General features: G+C 43.0%; 1 protein-coding gene across 3 annotated transcripts in view; it reads left to right on the forward strand.

Annotated features, from left to right (window-relative positions):
* The window catches only part of Esyt2 (extended synaptotagmin-like protein 2), a 49,153-nt gene that overhangs the window by 14,397 nt on the left and 18,483 nt on the right, over positions 1-16,273 (forward strand). For all 3 annotated transcript variants that reach the window (XM_089548154.1, XM_089548156.1, XM_089548155.1), the window contains 10 exons: positions 309-375; positions 1,910-1,999; positions 3,760-3,815; positions 3,938-4,058; positions 4,517-4,616; positions 5,147-5,217; positions 5,510-5,595; positions 6,109-6,157; positions 6,666-6,755; positions 8,525-8,614. In XM_089548154.1, the coding sequence (XP_089404280.1) occupies positions 309-375; positions 1,910-1,999; positions 3,760-3,815; positions 3,938-4,058; positions 4,517-4,616; positions 5,147-5,217; positions 5,510-5,595; positions 6,109-6,157; positions 6,666-6,755; positions 8,525-8,614 (820 nt within the window). The remainder of the gene's footprint in view (positions 1-308; positions 376-1,909; positions 2,000-3,759; positions 3,816-3,937; positions 4,059-4,516; positions 4,617-5,146; positions 5,218-5,509; positions 5,596-6,108; positions 6,158-6,665; positions 6,756-8,524; positions 8,615-16,273) is intronic.

A 16,273-nucleotide genomic window follows, 5' to 3' on the forward strand; every position in this document is an offset into this window, starting at 1 on the left:
AAAACTAGCAATGGGCTATAATAAACAAGCTCAGGTGGTCAGCTGATTTCATCGTGATTGGAAAACAGAAAATTTTGACAAGATTTGCTTCATTTTGTAAAACGTTGACATTGCGAACATAGAGGTAAATGGCAGAAACATTTGGCAGAAACCAAACCACCCTTCCTCCTCAGTGACTTTGCCTGGCCCCATGCCCCAGTGCAAGTTTGAGACCACTGACATGTGCTGGCCTTTATATCAGTTGAGGCATGCCCGGGGCTAATCCATCCATGTAAGATATATATGTTCCTTTTTTGTTTTCATTACAGCTATTCCGGTGACTGCAAGTTCAGCATCAAGGTGAAAGGATTCAAGGCCGGGATTCGAGACCTTCAGGTACACATGCAATCAGCAGATTATGGACATTTTTAATGACAGAATGCGTTGAAACAAATTCTTCACGGTATGCGTTTAGCAGTGGTATAAATAATTGTGTGTTAATAACTGCTTCACGCAGAGGTGAAACAGTTATTGTGATGTCGTCACCATATAGTTGATTTGTTTCCTGAAGCAATATATATTGTTGTGAAGCATTGTTTCTTTTATTTGTTCTATTATATTCTCATTTTGTGTCTGCCGGCATGTGACGTCATTTTTCTTGCCACACAAGACACACAATTCGGCAACATGTTTCCGCATGCCTTATTGTGAAAGTTCATCACCTTTAAATAGAGCGCGGTCAAGAGTGAGGGGGATTCTTAATCTTGACGCTGCCAAATGTGCTTGCTGCTGTTGCGTGCACCAAATTGTTAATTTCTTTGTGGGTGCAAGTCAGCTCAACAAACAGTTGGCTTCAGTGCTGCACTGGCCTGCTCTTTTTTGTTCACGTCGTTCAGAACTGTCGTCGCACTACCATAAATAATATTATAATACGTTTGGCTAAAAACTCTGCAGCATTATTCTTTTTGCTGAAATCTGAGATGTTTCTGGCTTTACAATGGGGCTGTGAAACCTTTTTTTTTAACATTTTACTTTTCAAGTATGCATTAACAATCTGTCCACAGTTTCAGCTGGATGGCATAATACTGGAAATGTCATTAGTTGCATTTGCAGTTTGGCTGCTCTGTCACCAATGAACATGCCTGTTTGTAATTCTCGGCATGAAGGGGATGAACTGCTTAGAACTTATACCTTCGTATCTCTGTGTAGTATGTGAGACGACCATTTGCTGGTTCCCCGTGGTCCTTTTTTCTCTCATTTTTCATCTAACTTTGAAGTCGTTACTGTTAGTGGTCACCCGAAATAATTACATCAGTCATTTAATTTATGATGTGTGACAAGGGCAGCAATTTTTCTTTCTAGATGCAGTTGATTGCTCTCAAAAAAAGTTGATGTAGGGATGCCTTGAATTGCCTGAATTGTTATGATTTATAAATAATCAGCTAGATAGTTAAATTAGTAGAGTATTTTGTGAGTGTTTATTTTTCTGAGTTATGCTGTGGGCAATGTAATAGTCACTGTTTAGTCGAAACAAGTGGCAGTGGCTGTAATGGACACATCTAATTGTTGGGGTGTCAGGTATAGGCAGTACAGGTGAACACACTGCTTTTCACACTAGCCGCCGTGGTGGCTCAGTGGTTATGGTGCTCGGCTGCTGACCCAAAAGACGCGGGTTCGATCCCTGCCGCGGCGGCTGGAATTTCTTTGGAGGAGAAATTCTAGAGGCCCGTGTACTGTGCGATGTCAGTGCACGTTAAAGAACCCCAGGTGGTCGAAATTTCCGGAGTCCTCCACTACGGCGTCTCTCATAGCCTGAGTCGCTTTGGGACGTTAAACCCTATAAACTAAACTAACTAACTTTTCACACTAATGATGGCCTTGCACTCTGAGTGACATTTATCTACCAGCGCCTTGTTTCTCTGCCTCCTAGATACATGGCCACTTGCGAGTTGTGATGCGGCCCCTCACCAAGCAGATTCCCCTGGTTGGCGGCGTCACAGTCTTTTTCCTCAGACCTCCTGTGAGTGCAAAAAAAAGAAAGATGAATAATTTGTTAACGCATACCTCTGTAATGCTTGTTCCATGCTTTCTTTTTCGTTTATGTGTTCTTATTTATTATTTCTAGCCAAGTTGTTGGACGTGGCCCATCTTTGGGGGGATGTATTCTGAAGCAGTACATTTCAGGGATTATTTTCAGAGAACATTGGTTGGCTGCAGCAGTGAAACTGGACATGGTGAAAGATTTGGTTGGTGGGCGCATATCTTGGCAGTGACAGCTTTTATAGTAGCCTACCAATTTCTTGGACTCCTATAATTTGAACTAGTATGATATTTCAGGCTTTGACGGGGACACAATTGATATTTTGGATTTTGGTGCAAGCACAACCGATATTTCTATGTCCATAGGCTGAAAGTTCATTTTTATGGACTAAGGTTGCAAATGAACATCACTGCCGCAGTCCAGCCAACTCTTCACCGCTGAGGAATATGCCATTCTGAATTTAGTGTACAGTCGGATTGGTCTGGATTGGCACGCGAATTTCTGTGCCCTTTTGTTGCCACTCGAAGCAATGACACACACTACTATAAACTTTTTGAGGCTCCAGGCATTGTGGCCCGGTGAAGCGGTGGCAATACAACAAACATAGCCTATGAAGATGATTGCATGATCATGCAGATAATGCGTTTTGCCTCCCACATGTTCCCTCTCTCGGTCCGCCGGCCATTGTTGCCCTAGAAATGAACTCTTCACTTAGTTGCATGGCGAGTTTCTGCTGAAATCGCGTTGAGGTATCTATGTGCAGAGTGGCATCAAGTGTGGCTCCAGGAGAGCAGAATTACTCCTCCAATCATAACAAGGCTTGTGGTGTGACGTGAGGGCTGCGGCAAATGGTCTTAGAAAGATGCAGCGTGCCACGGACGGGTGAGGCCCAGAAATGATGAAAGCATGTCTTGGACTGAAATGCAAGCTAGTAATATTATCGCTTGTGGGTGGAACATGCAAAATTGGCCATTTTTTCTAAGCCAATTTTATTTCAGTAAACTGATTTTTTTCAAGTTCACTTATTTTTTGGACTGTTCGATTATTTGAACCATTTCTCAGGTCCCACAGAGTCCAAAAAAATTTGGCCGGCGGCTTATGTAAATGAAGGCATTGACATATCAATTTGTAAAAGGAATGGGTATTCATTGTGTTCATTCGGAATATTCAGACAGCTGCTTTTCCACTGGTGATGAGTGCTGCTTTGTTGCTGCTTTGGCTTCATTGATGAGAAACAAAGTTGGGAATGGAACCCATTGGTCACATGCAGAAACAGGATCTGGTGCTAATTCAAGACATTTGTGCCTCGAGCATAGATTTTACGTAGTGGATTGTAGATTTCACATGTGCAATAAAAACAATAGGTTATCATGTGTGAGCACATTTGATGGCAGAAATGTCCTGGCATATATAAGTGGTGCTTGTTGCATCATGGCACTTTGGTGTATGCTACATCTGCCTCTTTCAAAGGGATCACCTAAGAATGCAGTGACAGCTTTACAGTAGCAAGAATCAGTTTTGGAATTTACCTAAAAGAAAATTGATAGAGAAAAAACAGGTGAGAACAAGGACAGGGTGGTTTTAACACTATAGGCAGCCATAAAATATACTTCAGGAAATCTAATAAGTAGCTCATATTTTCTATTCATCTCTCATGTTGTTGGCACTTGTTTCGTGAACAAGCTTTACTTTCTGTCCAGAGATCCTTGATGGGCTTCTTGTATTCGTGCTTATTGCAGGCTATTGATTTCACCCTGACCAACCTAGGACAAGTCCTCGAAGTTCCCGGCCTCAAGTAAGCCTTTCTCAGTCTGCCTTGTGCATGACTATACCATGTAAGCAATGCCATTGCATTACACTTTCAATACGCTTTGCTGAATCGTCTTGTGTGGTGTGTGTGCCCGCCTTGTACCCCAGTGACCTCCTGAAGAAGGCAGTTTCGGACCAGGTGGCAGCAATGATGGTGCTGCCAAACAAGTATTCAGTGAAACTCCAAGAGCATGTTTCGACCCAGGCACTACGGTACTCGCTGCCCTGCGTAAGCTGTCAAAACTTTTCTCTTTTCTTTTTTGCACGAAATGCTGAAACTAGTGTTAACCTCTCGTGGGTTCGTTTCTGCTGAAGCCTTCACTCTGACATTGATTTGTTTGGTTGAAGCAAAAAAATAAATAAAAATAATCGTAAACTTAAATCAGTTAAAGTATTTTTTAAAATTTTTGTTGCTTTTCTAGGTAAGTTATCATCGTATGGAGTGATATATTTTAACCTGATTTTTTTCTGCACATCTGTTGTGGACCCAATTTCGTTTTTTCTGAATGTCTATTTGAAAGTTTCAGCTTTAAATGGAAGTGTTTGTACCTTATTTTTCATAGTGCTTGTTTCTTTAGCTATGAAAAAAAGGTTAAAGAATGGAGACCATAATAGAACAATGATAGTGTTACATTCATGTTTGCATTTTTGTTATATACAACGCAATGTTTGATTTCCTGCACCCAGGGGGTCCTTCGTCTTGAGGTCGTGGCAGCAAAGGACTTGATCAAGGCAGACGTTGGAATGCTGGGCCTGGGAAAGTCAGATCCTTATGCCATTATCACCAGTGAGTAAGCAGTTTCTAGATTAATTTCTTTTCTTTCTCATGTTCTGTAAGCCATATTTGTTTGTCGTGTCCTGGCATTGTCTGTCTCCCACTGCCTTTGTTCTTTTCTCTTCTTTATTAAAATCTCAAATGCCCCAGTGTTAGATGAAGAGTGGGTAGAGCATAACAGCTTGCAAATTTCTCTTCATTTCCTTGGGAGGTGTCTTCTAAGTTACGTGTGCCACAATGGCTAATTGGAGGCTGATACTGAGAATTTGTTTGCATTTACCTGCACGAGGTTTATATTGTCAGCATTTTGAGGCACAAAAAGAACACTATCCCTTTTTTTTTTGTGCAGGGTTGTTTTTAATATTGTTACGCAGTGGCAAATGAAAAAGCAGGGTGACTTCATCGCTCTGTCTTTGGCGACTCCTTGCTTCGTGGTGTCTGCTTTATAGCATAAAGAGTCTGCAAGTGCTTTTTTGCATGTTAATTGCTGCTGGTCTTCTACGTTTTCACTGTGCATAATGTTTGCTACGTTTGGCTTTCAGTTGGTGCGCATGAGTTCCGCACTCAGGTCATTCCGAACACCGTGAACCCCAAGTGGAACTACTACTGCGAGGCAAGTCTTACGTGCTGTGAGCTTGGGCCGGGGGTTAACTGCTAGCTTGTTTGAAACGCAATGAAGAGTATTCAAACAGGACGACAAGAGGAGGGGATGTGCACAGACACTGTCCTCATTGTTGCCTGTGTTCACCTTTACCTCTTGGCGTCCTGTTTGTATGCTGGTTACTGCATCTTAGAGAGCAACTTGCCAACTGGCCCCGCTTACCGTACTTTTCTTAATTGTTGCGACCCTAGTGAGAGTAGCTGTTTTTGTTTTGATTGGTGATGAAGTTGCTCTGTGGTTTCAGACTGTTGTCTACCAGATTCCTGGAGCCAGCTTGGATATTGAAGTGATGGATGAGGACCAAAGTAGCAAGGACGACTTCCTGGGCAGGTGCGCAAGGGTTTTGAAATAGCCAAGTGGGATTCTGGGGGTTTCTGGTTTTAAGGCATGGACATAACGGAGCCGAAGCAGCGAAACTGAATAGGCTATTCAGCGGGATTTTTATGCTAGAGTTAGGTCTCTGGGCCTGTATAGTGCGAAATGTAGGCATTATGGGATTAAGCCAGAGAGGAACACAGGTTTGAGAGTTTCAGCCGAAATGTTTCAGTGATGTCAGTTATGACAGAGTTAAATTTTTTTCTGTGACTTCAGCTGTTACTTAGCTGTTTATTCTCTCGAGACATTCTTTCTTTAGCATCATTAGGTGCTAATTTACAGGCTGCCAGGGTTGATAGTGGGCTAAGCTGAAATTTTCATGTGCCTTACAGGCCTTGGCCAGCAGGCTTTGTGTTATGAGGCGAAGTGATGTGCTTTAGGTATTACTTGCTACTCAGCTGTCGTATGTGCTCAAAGCTATGAAAAGGTTGGCTTGACTGATTGGGTGGCTGATATCTCTTACTTCAGGGTGTCTGTTGCTGTTAGCGACATCGAGAGCCAAGGGCAAGCAGATATGGCAAGTGTTCACCGCATGTTTATCCTTATTTTTTATGGTTGCTTCATGCAATGCTGTACCATTTTTCAGTCATGCCTGCATGCATTGAATTTGAAGTGGATCTCAACTGGTGTTGTAAAAGTAAAAATCTTATCAATAGGTGTATGTTAAGCGATAAGAGATTATGTGTAAAATCTTGCACCTTCAGTTAACGGGCATGGCTTGGTCTCTTCTCATACGCTATTATTTGAGATTGAAAATAAAATTTGTTGCCATGTTCTCAAAACAAAGAAGCTCCGAAAACAAATTTGGAACCCATTGGTTTTTCAGTTACTTTTATTATTTCTGGTTGCTTTTTTTTTTTTGGACTGGGTAAGGTGGTAAATTTCATCTTAACTGAAGCTGTGCCTAGTCCGCAATTCTTTCTTGGCTGCAGGACAGCAGTATAGCCAGAGCTCCATACGAGTGCACTGATGACATGTTGTCGTGTGAGAATGTTGCTGATGGTGGTGTGCTGTGTTGAGCGCAGTGGTTGACCCTGAAAGACACCAAGTCGGGCAAGATCCGCCTGCGGACAACCTGGCTGAGCTTGTCAAGCAACACGGACGACTTGGCTTTGGTCAGCTCCTCTGGTTACTCATTTCTAAGCATCTTGCGGTGAATCGACATTGTGCAGTTTCCTCTCATGGGTACCACTGTCTTTTCTGGCTTCTGATGTTGATGATGCCAGGAGGGGTATATGAGGACTCCCAGGGATCTATGAATGTAAACTAGAGAATGACCTACTGCATATATATGGGAATTAACTCATTTGCTATCACGTCATATGACAGAGCTTAAGTGTCTACTCTAATTTTTAGCAGGCTAGAATTACATGGTCATGCATGGCCCCCCCTGGTTGCCACTGATGGCATTAGAATATAGCTGCTTGGCTTGAGATTGTTAACAGGCACAAATTCTTCCTTACTGCTGGCTTTCTCACAGGCACTAATTGCCAACTCTCATTTAGAAGGAGTGCATTAAAAGTGCTTGAGACTGGCTGTTACTTTCTAAAGCTATGCTTGATTATCTCTTAAATGCTGGAGGTTTAAACATCTGTTAAGGTTAAGCAACAGACAGTCAGTTTTACTAAACAACCGTTGTCATTTAATCATTCAGTGCTTTGACATTGAAAGAGTGGAGTCCTTTCATGTTGGCTACTGCTAAGTAGTACTACTCAGATCAGTTTTTTTCTTGGGTGTAGACATCAAAAAATAGCCATGATATCTCTACACTGTATAATGTCTTTACTGTCAAACATAGTGTCAGTGATTTGTCTCTTAAGATACTGCATAGACACGGCCGTTTTTATTATATACTACCAAACAGCCACCAAAAACACTGAGCACTCCTGACTTACTATAAGCGTTGAGGCCAGATAAATACTGCTGCTATTTATTGTGAATATGGCTGACTATATATTAAATTAGAAGTTAGCTTGGACAAATAATTATTCTATCAATTCACTAGCCCCAGTAGCAAATCAATGAATTGCTGCTTTACTGCTAATGGCTGTTTAGTGCCTTGGCACACTTTTTTTTTGTCGAGTTGAAAGAGTAAGTTCCTCCTGATTGTGTAGCAGTTACGGAAACTTTCCAGTGTGTTTTAGAAATTCAGCGGGCTCGCTCTTTTCTTTCATTTACCTTGTGGATATTTTTTTCTCAGTAGACTTCACAGACCTTCAGGGCAAAATAGGGATGCTTGAAAATGTAAAGAATGTAGTTGAGTGGTTACTAGCTGCTGGTGGGGTTAGCCTTGCAATTATTCTGCCGACAATCGCTCCACTGTAGTGACATTTAAATATTGATTGCAAGAGTTCTGGCACTGATCTGTGGCCTAGCACAGCTACAGAGCCATGCGCACAAACACCCACAGTAGTCATCAATTGCTGCTGTCACCAAGAAGAAGGCGGGAAGCCTCCTTCCTATACGTCCGGTTTTCGGGCGATTGAATACTAATGTCTTGAAGGGAACTATATAACACTCCTTGCACTCTTGAGGGAAGCAGGTAGGACACACTTCCCTGCTTTGCAACCTGGGCAGCGCATGAGGTAATGATCTAGGTCCCCTGCACACACCACGTGACGTACACAGCGGTGACGTTGCCAGACCTGTCTTACGCATCATGCTGGGGTGGGAGCAGAGCCCATGGAAATGCGATGCAGCAGAGTGGCTTGAGCTTTTTTTAGTCCCTCTTGGTCACATGCAGTTCATTAAGTGGGCTGTGTGAAGTCGCAGAGCAAAGGCATTTGGCTGCTTTGTGTATTCGATATTGCTGTGATGTCTCTGCATGCAGCTTTAGAAAAAGCAGAACCATAGATTTATTGCTCTTTGTATCTTTTTATTGCAGCAACTGGAAGAAGTCAGGGCCATCTCAACCAAGACGCCACTCTCATCAGCTGTGCTCATCGTATTCCTTGACTCGGCAAAGCATCTTCCGGTCAGTACGGCCCATAGCTGAATTCATACGCACTTAAGCGATGAAAATAGCTTTACAGTGTGCTTAGCTGAGGTCACATTTCGACCAGCTATTTAGCTTGTTACTGCACAACAGCATGTGTATCTGTAAAACGACTTTTATTCATGCACACACTGTTACAGTAGTTTTTGATGAGAGGGCCCTGAGGATCAAAGTCGAACACATTGGTAGACTACCACACTCTGATGACAAAGAGTCTACTCTCGCTAAAAACTGAGCTTTTCTGAGCTAGAATATACCCGTAAATGAAATACAATTATCGCCACAATCAGTTGCTTCTGCCAAGACTGTCTTTTTCGTCATGGGTCCCCGAGTCCACGCTGCACTGGGAGTTCTTTTCAGCCTTGACATCACCAGTTTGAATCGAGTCGCAGGAATTTTCATGGCAATAAATTTGTCTTTTGCTACTAGACGAACATCAACATAGCCGCAGAGAGCCGTAGAGTCAATATTTCCAAAGAAAGAAAATTGGATAGGATTGCCCTCAGTGCCCCGTAAATTAGAAGAATGGAACATGCTATTGAGGGACGCAACAGATACTTAATTTTCCTGCATGGTTAGAGAGGGCCTATTGTTAAAAGGTAACATAGGCACATGCTTTTAATAATAACAAGGATTGCTGCATGTGAGATCATAAGGGACGTTGATAGCAGAGAATGTGCACTACTTGAGTTGAGGTCGGCATAAGACTGAGTGAGTAAGTAGGGTTACAATTCAGTAGTTATTTATTTATTTAGGGACATATATTAAGGTCTTAAGAAAGACCAAGCTGGTGGATTGTAAGCTTTCTAGATTGCTGGTCACAAAGTGCAGCAGTTAATTTGCCTGTCACTTGTTTATTTTCTGTGGCTTTGTTTCGTGCATGTCATGCTAAATGTTCATTGTAATCCTCTTCTAAGTTTTACCTTCATCCTGAATGCATGTTCTACAGTTATATAGTTATATGACGTGTGATTCATTAAAGGGACACTGAGGAGAGCACTATTAATATTTTTTTTATAGTAAAATCCGATAGTTCGGCATGTCATGGCTTTGTTGCCACTTGGCCGGCAGTGAAAGATGCATTTATTTCTAAGAAATTTGGATTCGAAGTTGAAAAAGTATTTCCCGCCGCTCTGATTCAAACTTGGGATTCGTCTATGACGACAGAGGACTAAGAGACGTGAAACATGACGTGCACATGACGTAACGCAGACTCCGTGATTTCTGACTGCCAGCAGTGCGGCCTAGCAGCAGCCGAAAAGAAAGCTACCGCCGGCCGCACGTTGAAGGCATCTATCGGCTATTGCGGCCGTCGCTACAGTCGCTTCGATTATGTTTGCACTGGCGTTTTGCCAGCGTTACGATGGATCTCGTTCTCGAAGTCGTCAACGAAGTTCTCGCAAATAGACACCTTTAGCATACCGTGTACCTCGTTACCGCTAGCGGAATACCGGGAGCCCGCCTACCGCCGGAAAACAGGCGCTGATTTGTCCCGATGCTTCAGGAGCGCGCGTAGCAGCCGGGCACGTGGCGCCATCTGGCGACGTCAAGGAGATTTGCGCATGCATTAGCTGCGCCTCAGTGATGCATGGTTTCTCGGTTCCTGGTGTTGCTAGAACCATTCGTTCTAGCAACACTGTTTTGTTCTATGATCTCATCACGCTTGTACTTGCGAGTTTGGCCTGTGGCGGCGATACCTGTATTTTGGTTCTTGCTCTTTTCTACGCTACAAGAGCTTTGTTCTCAGTATGAGTGGCGTTTTTGTAATCAGGAGCTGGTATTCTGTCGATACAAGCCAACTTCAATTTCTCCTCAGTGTCCCTTTAAGCTGATTTGCTTGAAGATGGCTGCATTCATGCATGAAAATTGATGGTGTATCTTGGGCAATGCGGTTGTGATTTTTGCTGTGTAATTCTAAAGAATTTGTTGTTGTAATTCATGCGGACCTACTACAGCATCATTTGCTGCATGCTTTCTGCACGTGCACACATTATTGCCCACAACGTAATTTGTGATAGTCTCATTTGTCAAGTTGCATGAGCTGGCAGATGACTTATCACAATACTTATTACAAAACTAGCAAAAGGGGAACTTATAAAGGTTAGCATAAGTTGGCTACGCAGCCTATTAACTGTTAAAATAATATTTGTGTTTCTTAATTTGAGCTAAGGTTAAAAAAATTATTAACGAAGTCACAATTCTGAAATCTTCAAGGAACGTGTATTTTTGCAGGTTGATACTAAATATATAATTTAATTTCATGTAAAACAAGTCCTTGTGCACTTAAGCAATATGTTATGTAATTTTTTGGAGAGAGATTTCAAGAAAGCTCACAGCAGGACACTTGCTGAAATGTATGCCATTGGTTTGTCTTGACATCAAGGAGTACAATAAGGATAAAATTATCATCCTGCCTATAACTTGAATTATAGGATTTTTAAGTTACCGCTCCAGAAACAGGGATACCAAGTTTTCTTCCCATTTCTGAAGCGGCAACTTCAAAATTCCGTAACTCAACTTTTATGACAGGCAGGATAATTTTACCCTTATCGCGCTCCTTAATATTAAGACAAACCAATGGACCAGCAGATGCATTTCAGCAAATTTCCTGCAGGGAAATTTCTGAAATGCTCCTTTCAAAAGACTTGCATAACATATTGCATCAGCCTTGCTGTGCAATATGTGCACAAGGACTTCTTTTTCATGAAATTAAAATGACATACAGTCAAATCCACTTATAACGATACTGAAGTGCCATGGAAATACCATTGTTATAACCAATAATTGTTATAACAGGGTTGTGCCGAAAATACCATAGAACACATGCAAAAGCTGACGGTGCCACGACTGACCATTGTTATATCCGATATATTCAAGGGCGTCCGCAGAATTTTTTGCAGGGGGGGGCCCATTGGTTGTTGGCGCCGGAGGGGGGGGGGGTATATTCGTAGCGAAAAGGCACTATTTGCGGAGTAAATTTATTTATTTATATATAAATAAAAAATAAGTAAAATACACACATGAAAGAAAATTACAAGCAGCAAATTAAAGCGCGGATTGTAGAGATACATTGGAGTTTATCAACAAAGAAACAATTAAAATTAATAAAAATGCAAAAAGATACTATCAATACTCGAAGTGCTCAGTCTTACTGCATACGGGTTCTCGACTCACCCGAATTGATGACCAGCACACAGCGCAATATGTTCACAAACACGCAACTACAGTCACTCAGTCAGTCTTCCTTGAACAGCAACTGTAGGCGCCTCGGATTTTTCTGGGCGAATTGCGTAGTTACACGGGTCATAAATTCATTTCTGTGCTTCATTACACGCTCTCAGTGCACAGTCATCATATATATTGATTGGAAAAATGGTTGAACGAGTACGTTGAAAACAAAAGATGACTATATATACAACGAAAACTTATTTACAAGATAAATGCACGCTCGCAGCTTCATACACCTCGCTCCATCTTGCTCGCGCATCCGCACAGTCGAGCAACCGCACACACACTGCTCGCCGCTCGTCGTTTTCTCGTCCGCTGTCTTGGTTGTTCTCACCTTCGTTGACAACCCGCCACTAAAAACACCGAAGCACAAACACAGAGGCGCGCACACGTGCAAGGGCTTACTTGCCACAATATCCACGAATGCGCACTTTTGGGGTGTAAGGAACGCCGCGCGACTTCCGAGGGGAAGGGACACCCGCAACTAATTCGGCCGGAAAATTTGTTTTTGTGCTTTTATGGGGTTCAGAGCCCCAAAACGACTCAGGCTATGAGGGACGGAGTAGTACAGAGTTTCGGATAATGTCGACCACCTGGGTCTCTTTACCATGCACTGACACGCACAGTACATGGGCGCTGTTGTGATTTGAGGCCCAGCCAGAGGTGACAGGCGAGCCAGGCAGGCGCCATCGGGCTGCGTTGACCAAAGGCGCTGGTTTTCGGAGAAGACGCAAGGAACGCTGGTGTGGGGGCGCCTCTGGAGACTGCGTCGCCGTGAACAAAAGCAGCTAATCCCCTTTGCCGAAGGTTCTGAAAGCGGCGCTTCTACCGCACCGAGCTCTCCCGTGGATCGGAGGAGACAGCGCGCGGCGACGGCGCCAACTCGTCGCCCGCTTGCCCCTGAGCAGCCCGACAAAGCGGGGGTGGACACGGCTGATTTGTCCTTCCCCCCTCAAGAATTCATCGGTGGCCGGCGTACGAACGTATCCTGATTCTAGCGAGCGACCTGTGCCCTGTGCACTGTCTGCCTCCGTGTCGCTATCTCTCTAGAGATCAAAGAAACAGACACCCATCTCAAGACGGCTCGAAGCACATGCTCGCCGGTGCCGCTGCATGTCTGCAACAGGTCGTCCTTCAGCAGAGCTGGCGGTGGCGTGGTTTGAAAACGGCGGAACGACGCGCGCCCGGACGCGGCATTTCGCAGATGTGACCAAGCGTCGAAGCGGGGCTGCTTTTACCCTTTTGGCTGAGCGCACCACCGCCCCTGGCGTGCGGCCATCACTCACGGTTCGAGTGAGTGATTTTCCAGGGGGGTGCAGCCGCCCCCCCTTGCCCCCCCCTCCGGACGCCCATGGATATATTGCTATAACCGGTATTGTTATAAGTGGGTTTGACTGTATTTAAAATCAGCATACAAAATACATGTTCCATGAAGATTGCATAATTGTGACTTCATTAATAAAAAAAATTTCTTCAATGATCTGGGTGCTTTTCTTCACATTAATATTCATTGCCTACCTTGCACAGTAATTGTTCACATCCATACACCTGCCCATGCATTCTCTTAGGATAAATAGTGCATTGAGAATACAAGATGTTTGTAATACCTTTACAATCTGGACTCGAGCAGGCTAGCTGTTGAGCTTCATATACCGGCATTGTGTACTGTCAGTTAAATTCTGGGATATATGCAGGCGTAAATTTACTCTGCACAGTCAAGCCGTATTATTATAAGTGCCAAGGTAGTGAATTATCAAATATAGCCAGATAGTTGTGAAATTTTGGTATTCCCACCTTATACTTGTTGGTGTTCTGCTGGAATGGAATAAGAAAACCAGTAATGTGAGAGCCAGCATCACAAGAGTCAGAGAAAAGTAATTTTCACCTGCATGCAGTCTTTGCAATTTATAAATGCATCCATATGAACATCTTGAGTTCTAAACATGCAAAAGTGTGCAGTGTGCATGCTTGCATTGTCTTTGAAAAGCCATTTCACATTTCTCAATGCCATTCAGGGTTGAGGGCAAGCATGTATGTTCTTGTACTGGGGCATGAGTTTTGCATCCACGTGTGCAAAGGCCATGACATTGTTCCTATTTAAGTGTCTTTTGCATGGGCCGGGTTAATGTCAATTCTCGCATCTACTCTTGTAAGGAACCTTTGTAATGAGGTTGTATTGAGTACAGCATTGATGACTAATCCAGCATTTCATAGCTTCCATCATTTATCCAGTGACTGGTGGTGAGTACGTATAAAGAGTGCATGGAAACTGTGCAGAAGAGCACTGGGAGACTTTCTTGTCATTAGAACTTAGTAGTGTGTCGTGCTATATGTGTAGTCTTGTATGCAGTTCCCTAGTGCCTTGCGTAGTTCAGTAGTGTCTTTGCCTGTGTGCCTGACTTAGCGTCTTCATTACCTAACTGTGCCTGTTGACTTGTGCACTGGTGTGCGTTTTCTGTTCACTTCAGTGTGACAGACAAGACTTCCACTTGTGACAGCAGTGTTTGTGAATAACTGTCTTGGCCCTGCAGAGTGTCAGTATGATCCCTTCCAACCCTACTTACCCGAGGAATCGGTTTGCCAAGACACGTGTAAGTGTATGTCCAGGAAGTGAGTAAAGTCATATACTAGTTACGAGGAAAGTAATGCGTGCTTTGTGTTACCGTCGTTGCGGGGCTTTTGCGTGGGGTCGCTGGCGCTGTACGTTGGTGGAAGCCTTGCAGCACTGTGGTTGTATTGTGGTTGAGGTTGAGTGTGTTGTTGTGCCTGGTGCTGGCAGTATGGCTCAGGCGGGATGAACGCTGCTTCTCAATTTTATTTCACGCGTTTCGTTGTTCTTACTCTCAGTCTCATCTGTCTCCTTTGCTATGCATATGTATCATCTTTTTTTTTCTTCATTTGTTGAAATTTGTAGTGAGTCAGGCAGTTTGACTAACATATTTTAGTTACAAAGAAGCTAATTTGATAACAGCCTTCAACCATTGCTTTTGTGCTCGATGCATGGGCCTGCATGTTATTTTCATTTTGTCCTTCTTTTCGCTAATTCATTCTTCCTCTTTTTAAACATGGGAGTCATGTACCTCACAACTAGCTTATGTAGAGTGATCTCTGCTGTCATGATTTAAGTGCAAGATGCCATAACAGATTGAGGCATTTGGGTAGACAGCCCAATAGAGCAGAGGCCTGGTGCTGCAACAATTTGTTGAGAAACAGTACAGTGCTGCTTGCGCCAATCAAGAACAGTGAAAAGAATCAGAATGGAATTTAACTGGGACTCAGATTTATATATCAACTCGGCCAAGTAAGTCCAGAAAAGCCACAAAGTTTTATTTTCTTGTGTCACCTTGCTTCTTAGTTTCTGCAAAGAAGGAAGGTCAGCTCCAGTGCCTATTTCACATACAGTGAAAACAAATCATCAGTGTACAGGTAACATCAAATCGAAAATTTGATCAGGGGATAAGTTGCAAAAATTCATCAGCCAACTTAGCTTGCCTCGTGACTGAGCACTTTGGCATTTAAAAGTCTAACGCTGTCGTTTTACTTTCGGAGAATAGTGATAAGCTTGTGCATTTGTAGAGCTGATGCAAGCAGACGTATATTGCATTGCTTTTTAACTATACCATGAAGGCTTAAAGGCTTAATTGAAACCGTGATTAAAAAAAAATAATCTTTTGTTCTATGGCTGTGGTTCTACATCATGGTGCCAGCAAGTAAAACGTTTGTTTATAGAAGTGCTATAACTTCATTGTAGGTAGATGCATGCAAATGTCATTGACAGGCATATATATATCCCAGATGAAAATTCCTAACCAGTTCTAAGTGGTCAGACTGGCTTATGAACGTTACCCAGTTGATTCCGGCTGAAACCAGTTGATACCAGCTGGAATAAACTGGGAATCGTTCTGTAACCCAGTTTGACCAGTGAAAATTTTTTAACCTGGATACCAACAGGAGCAGTGTAATTTTTAGTTACGGCTACATATGATATATTACTTCTGGCTACAAGCATGTTGAAACTTCTCAGCTTTATGGAATTGCCGAAGCTGTTGATCTCTCTGGTTGGTATTCATGCCAATTTCTTTGCTGTGCAGAGAAAGCTTTAGTGCTATTATCTTCTACCTTGCCCCTACTGAATAACAGAAAAGCGCATGCAATCTGCCCTGAAAGTAATGAAAATGAACCGGTGCTGTCGTGTGCAGTTTTTTATAAAAGCACATGAGCCACTTGGTGCACTATCAGAGCAGTGGTGAGATCGAGCTATGGGGCTCATGAGTCTGTGCTGTTTGCAAGCTGTATATAATGAAAAGTTTGGCCATGCTTGCAATCTGTAGTTTCAGAGCTCCCCAGAAACAGGTGAAACTAAAATTAATTGCATTAATCTAGCGACAGCTGCGATCACTTGTTAAGTAG

The sequence above is a fragment of the Amblyomma mixtum genome, chromosome 6 (genome assembly GCF_055824585.1).
Source record: "Amblyomma mixtum isolate Tamu chromosome 6, ASM5582458v1, whole genome shotgun sequence".
NCBI lineage: Eukaryota > Metazoa > Arthropoda > Arachnida > Ixodida > Ixodidae > Amblyomma > Amblyomma mixtum.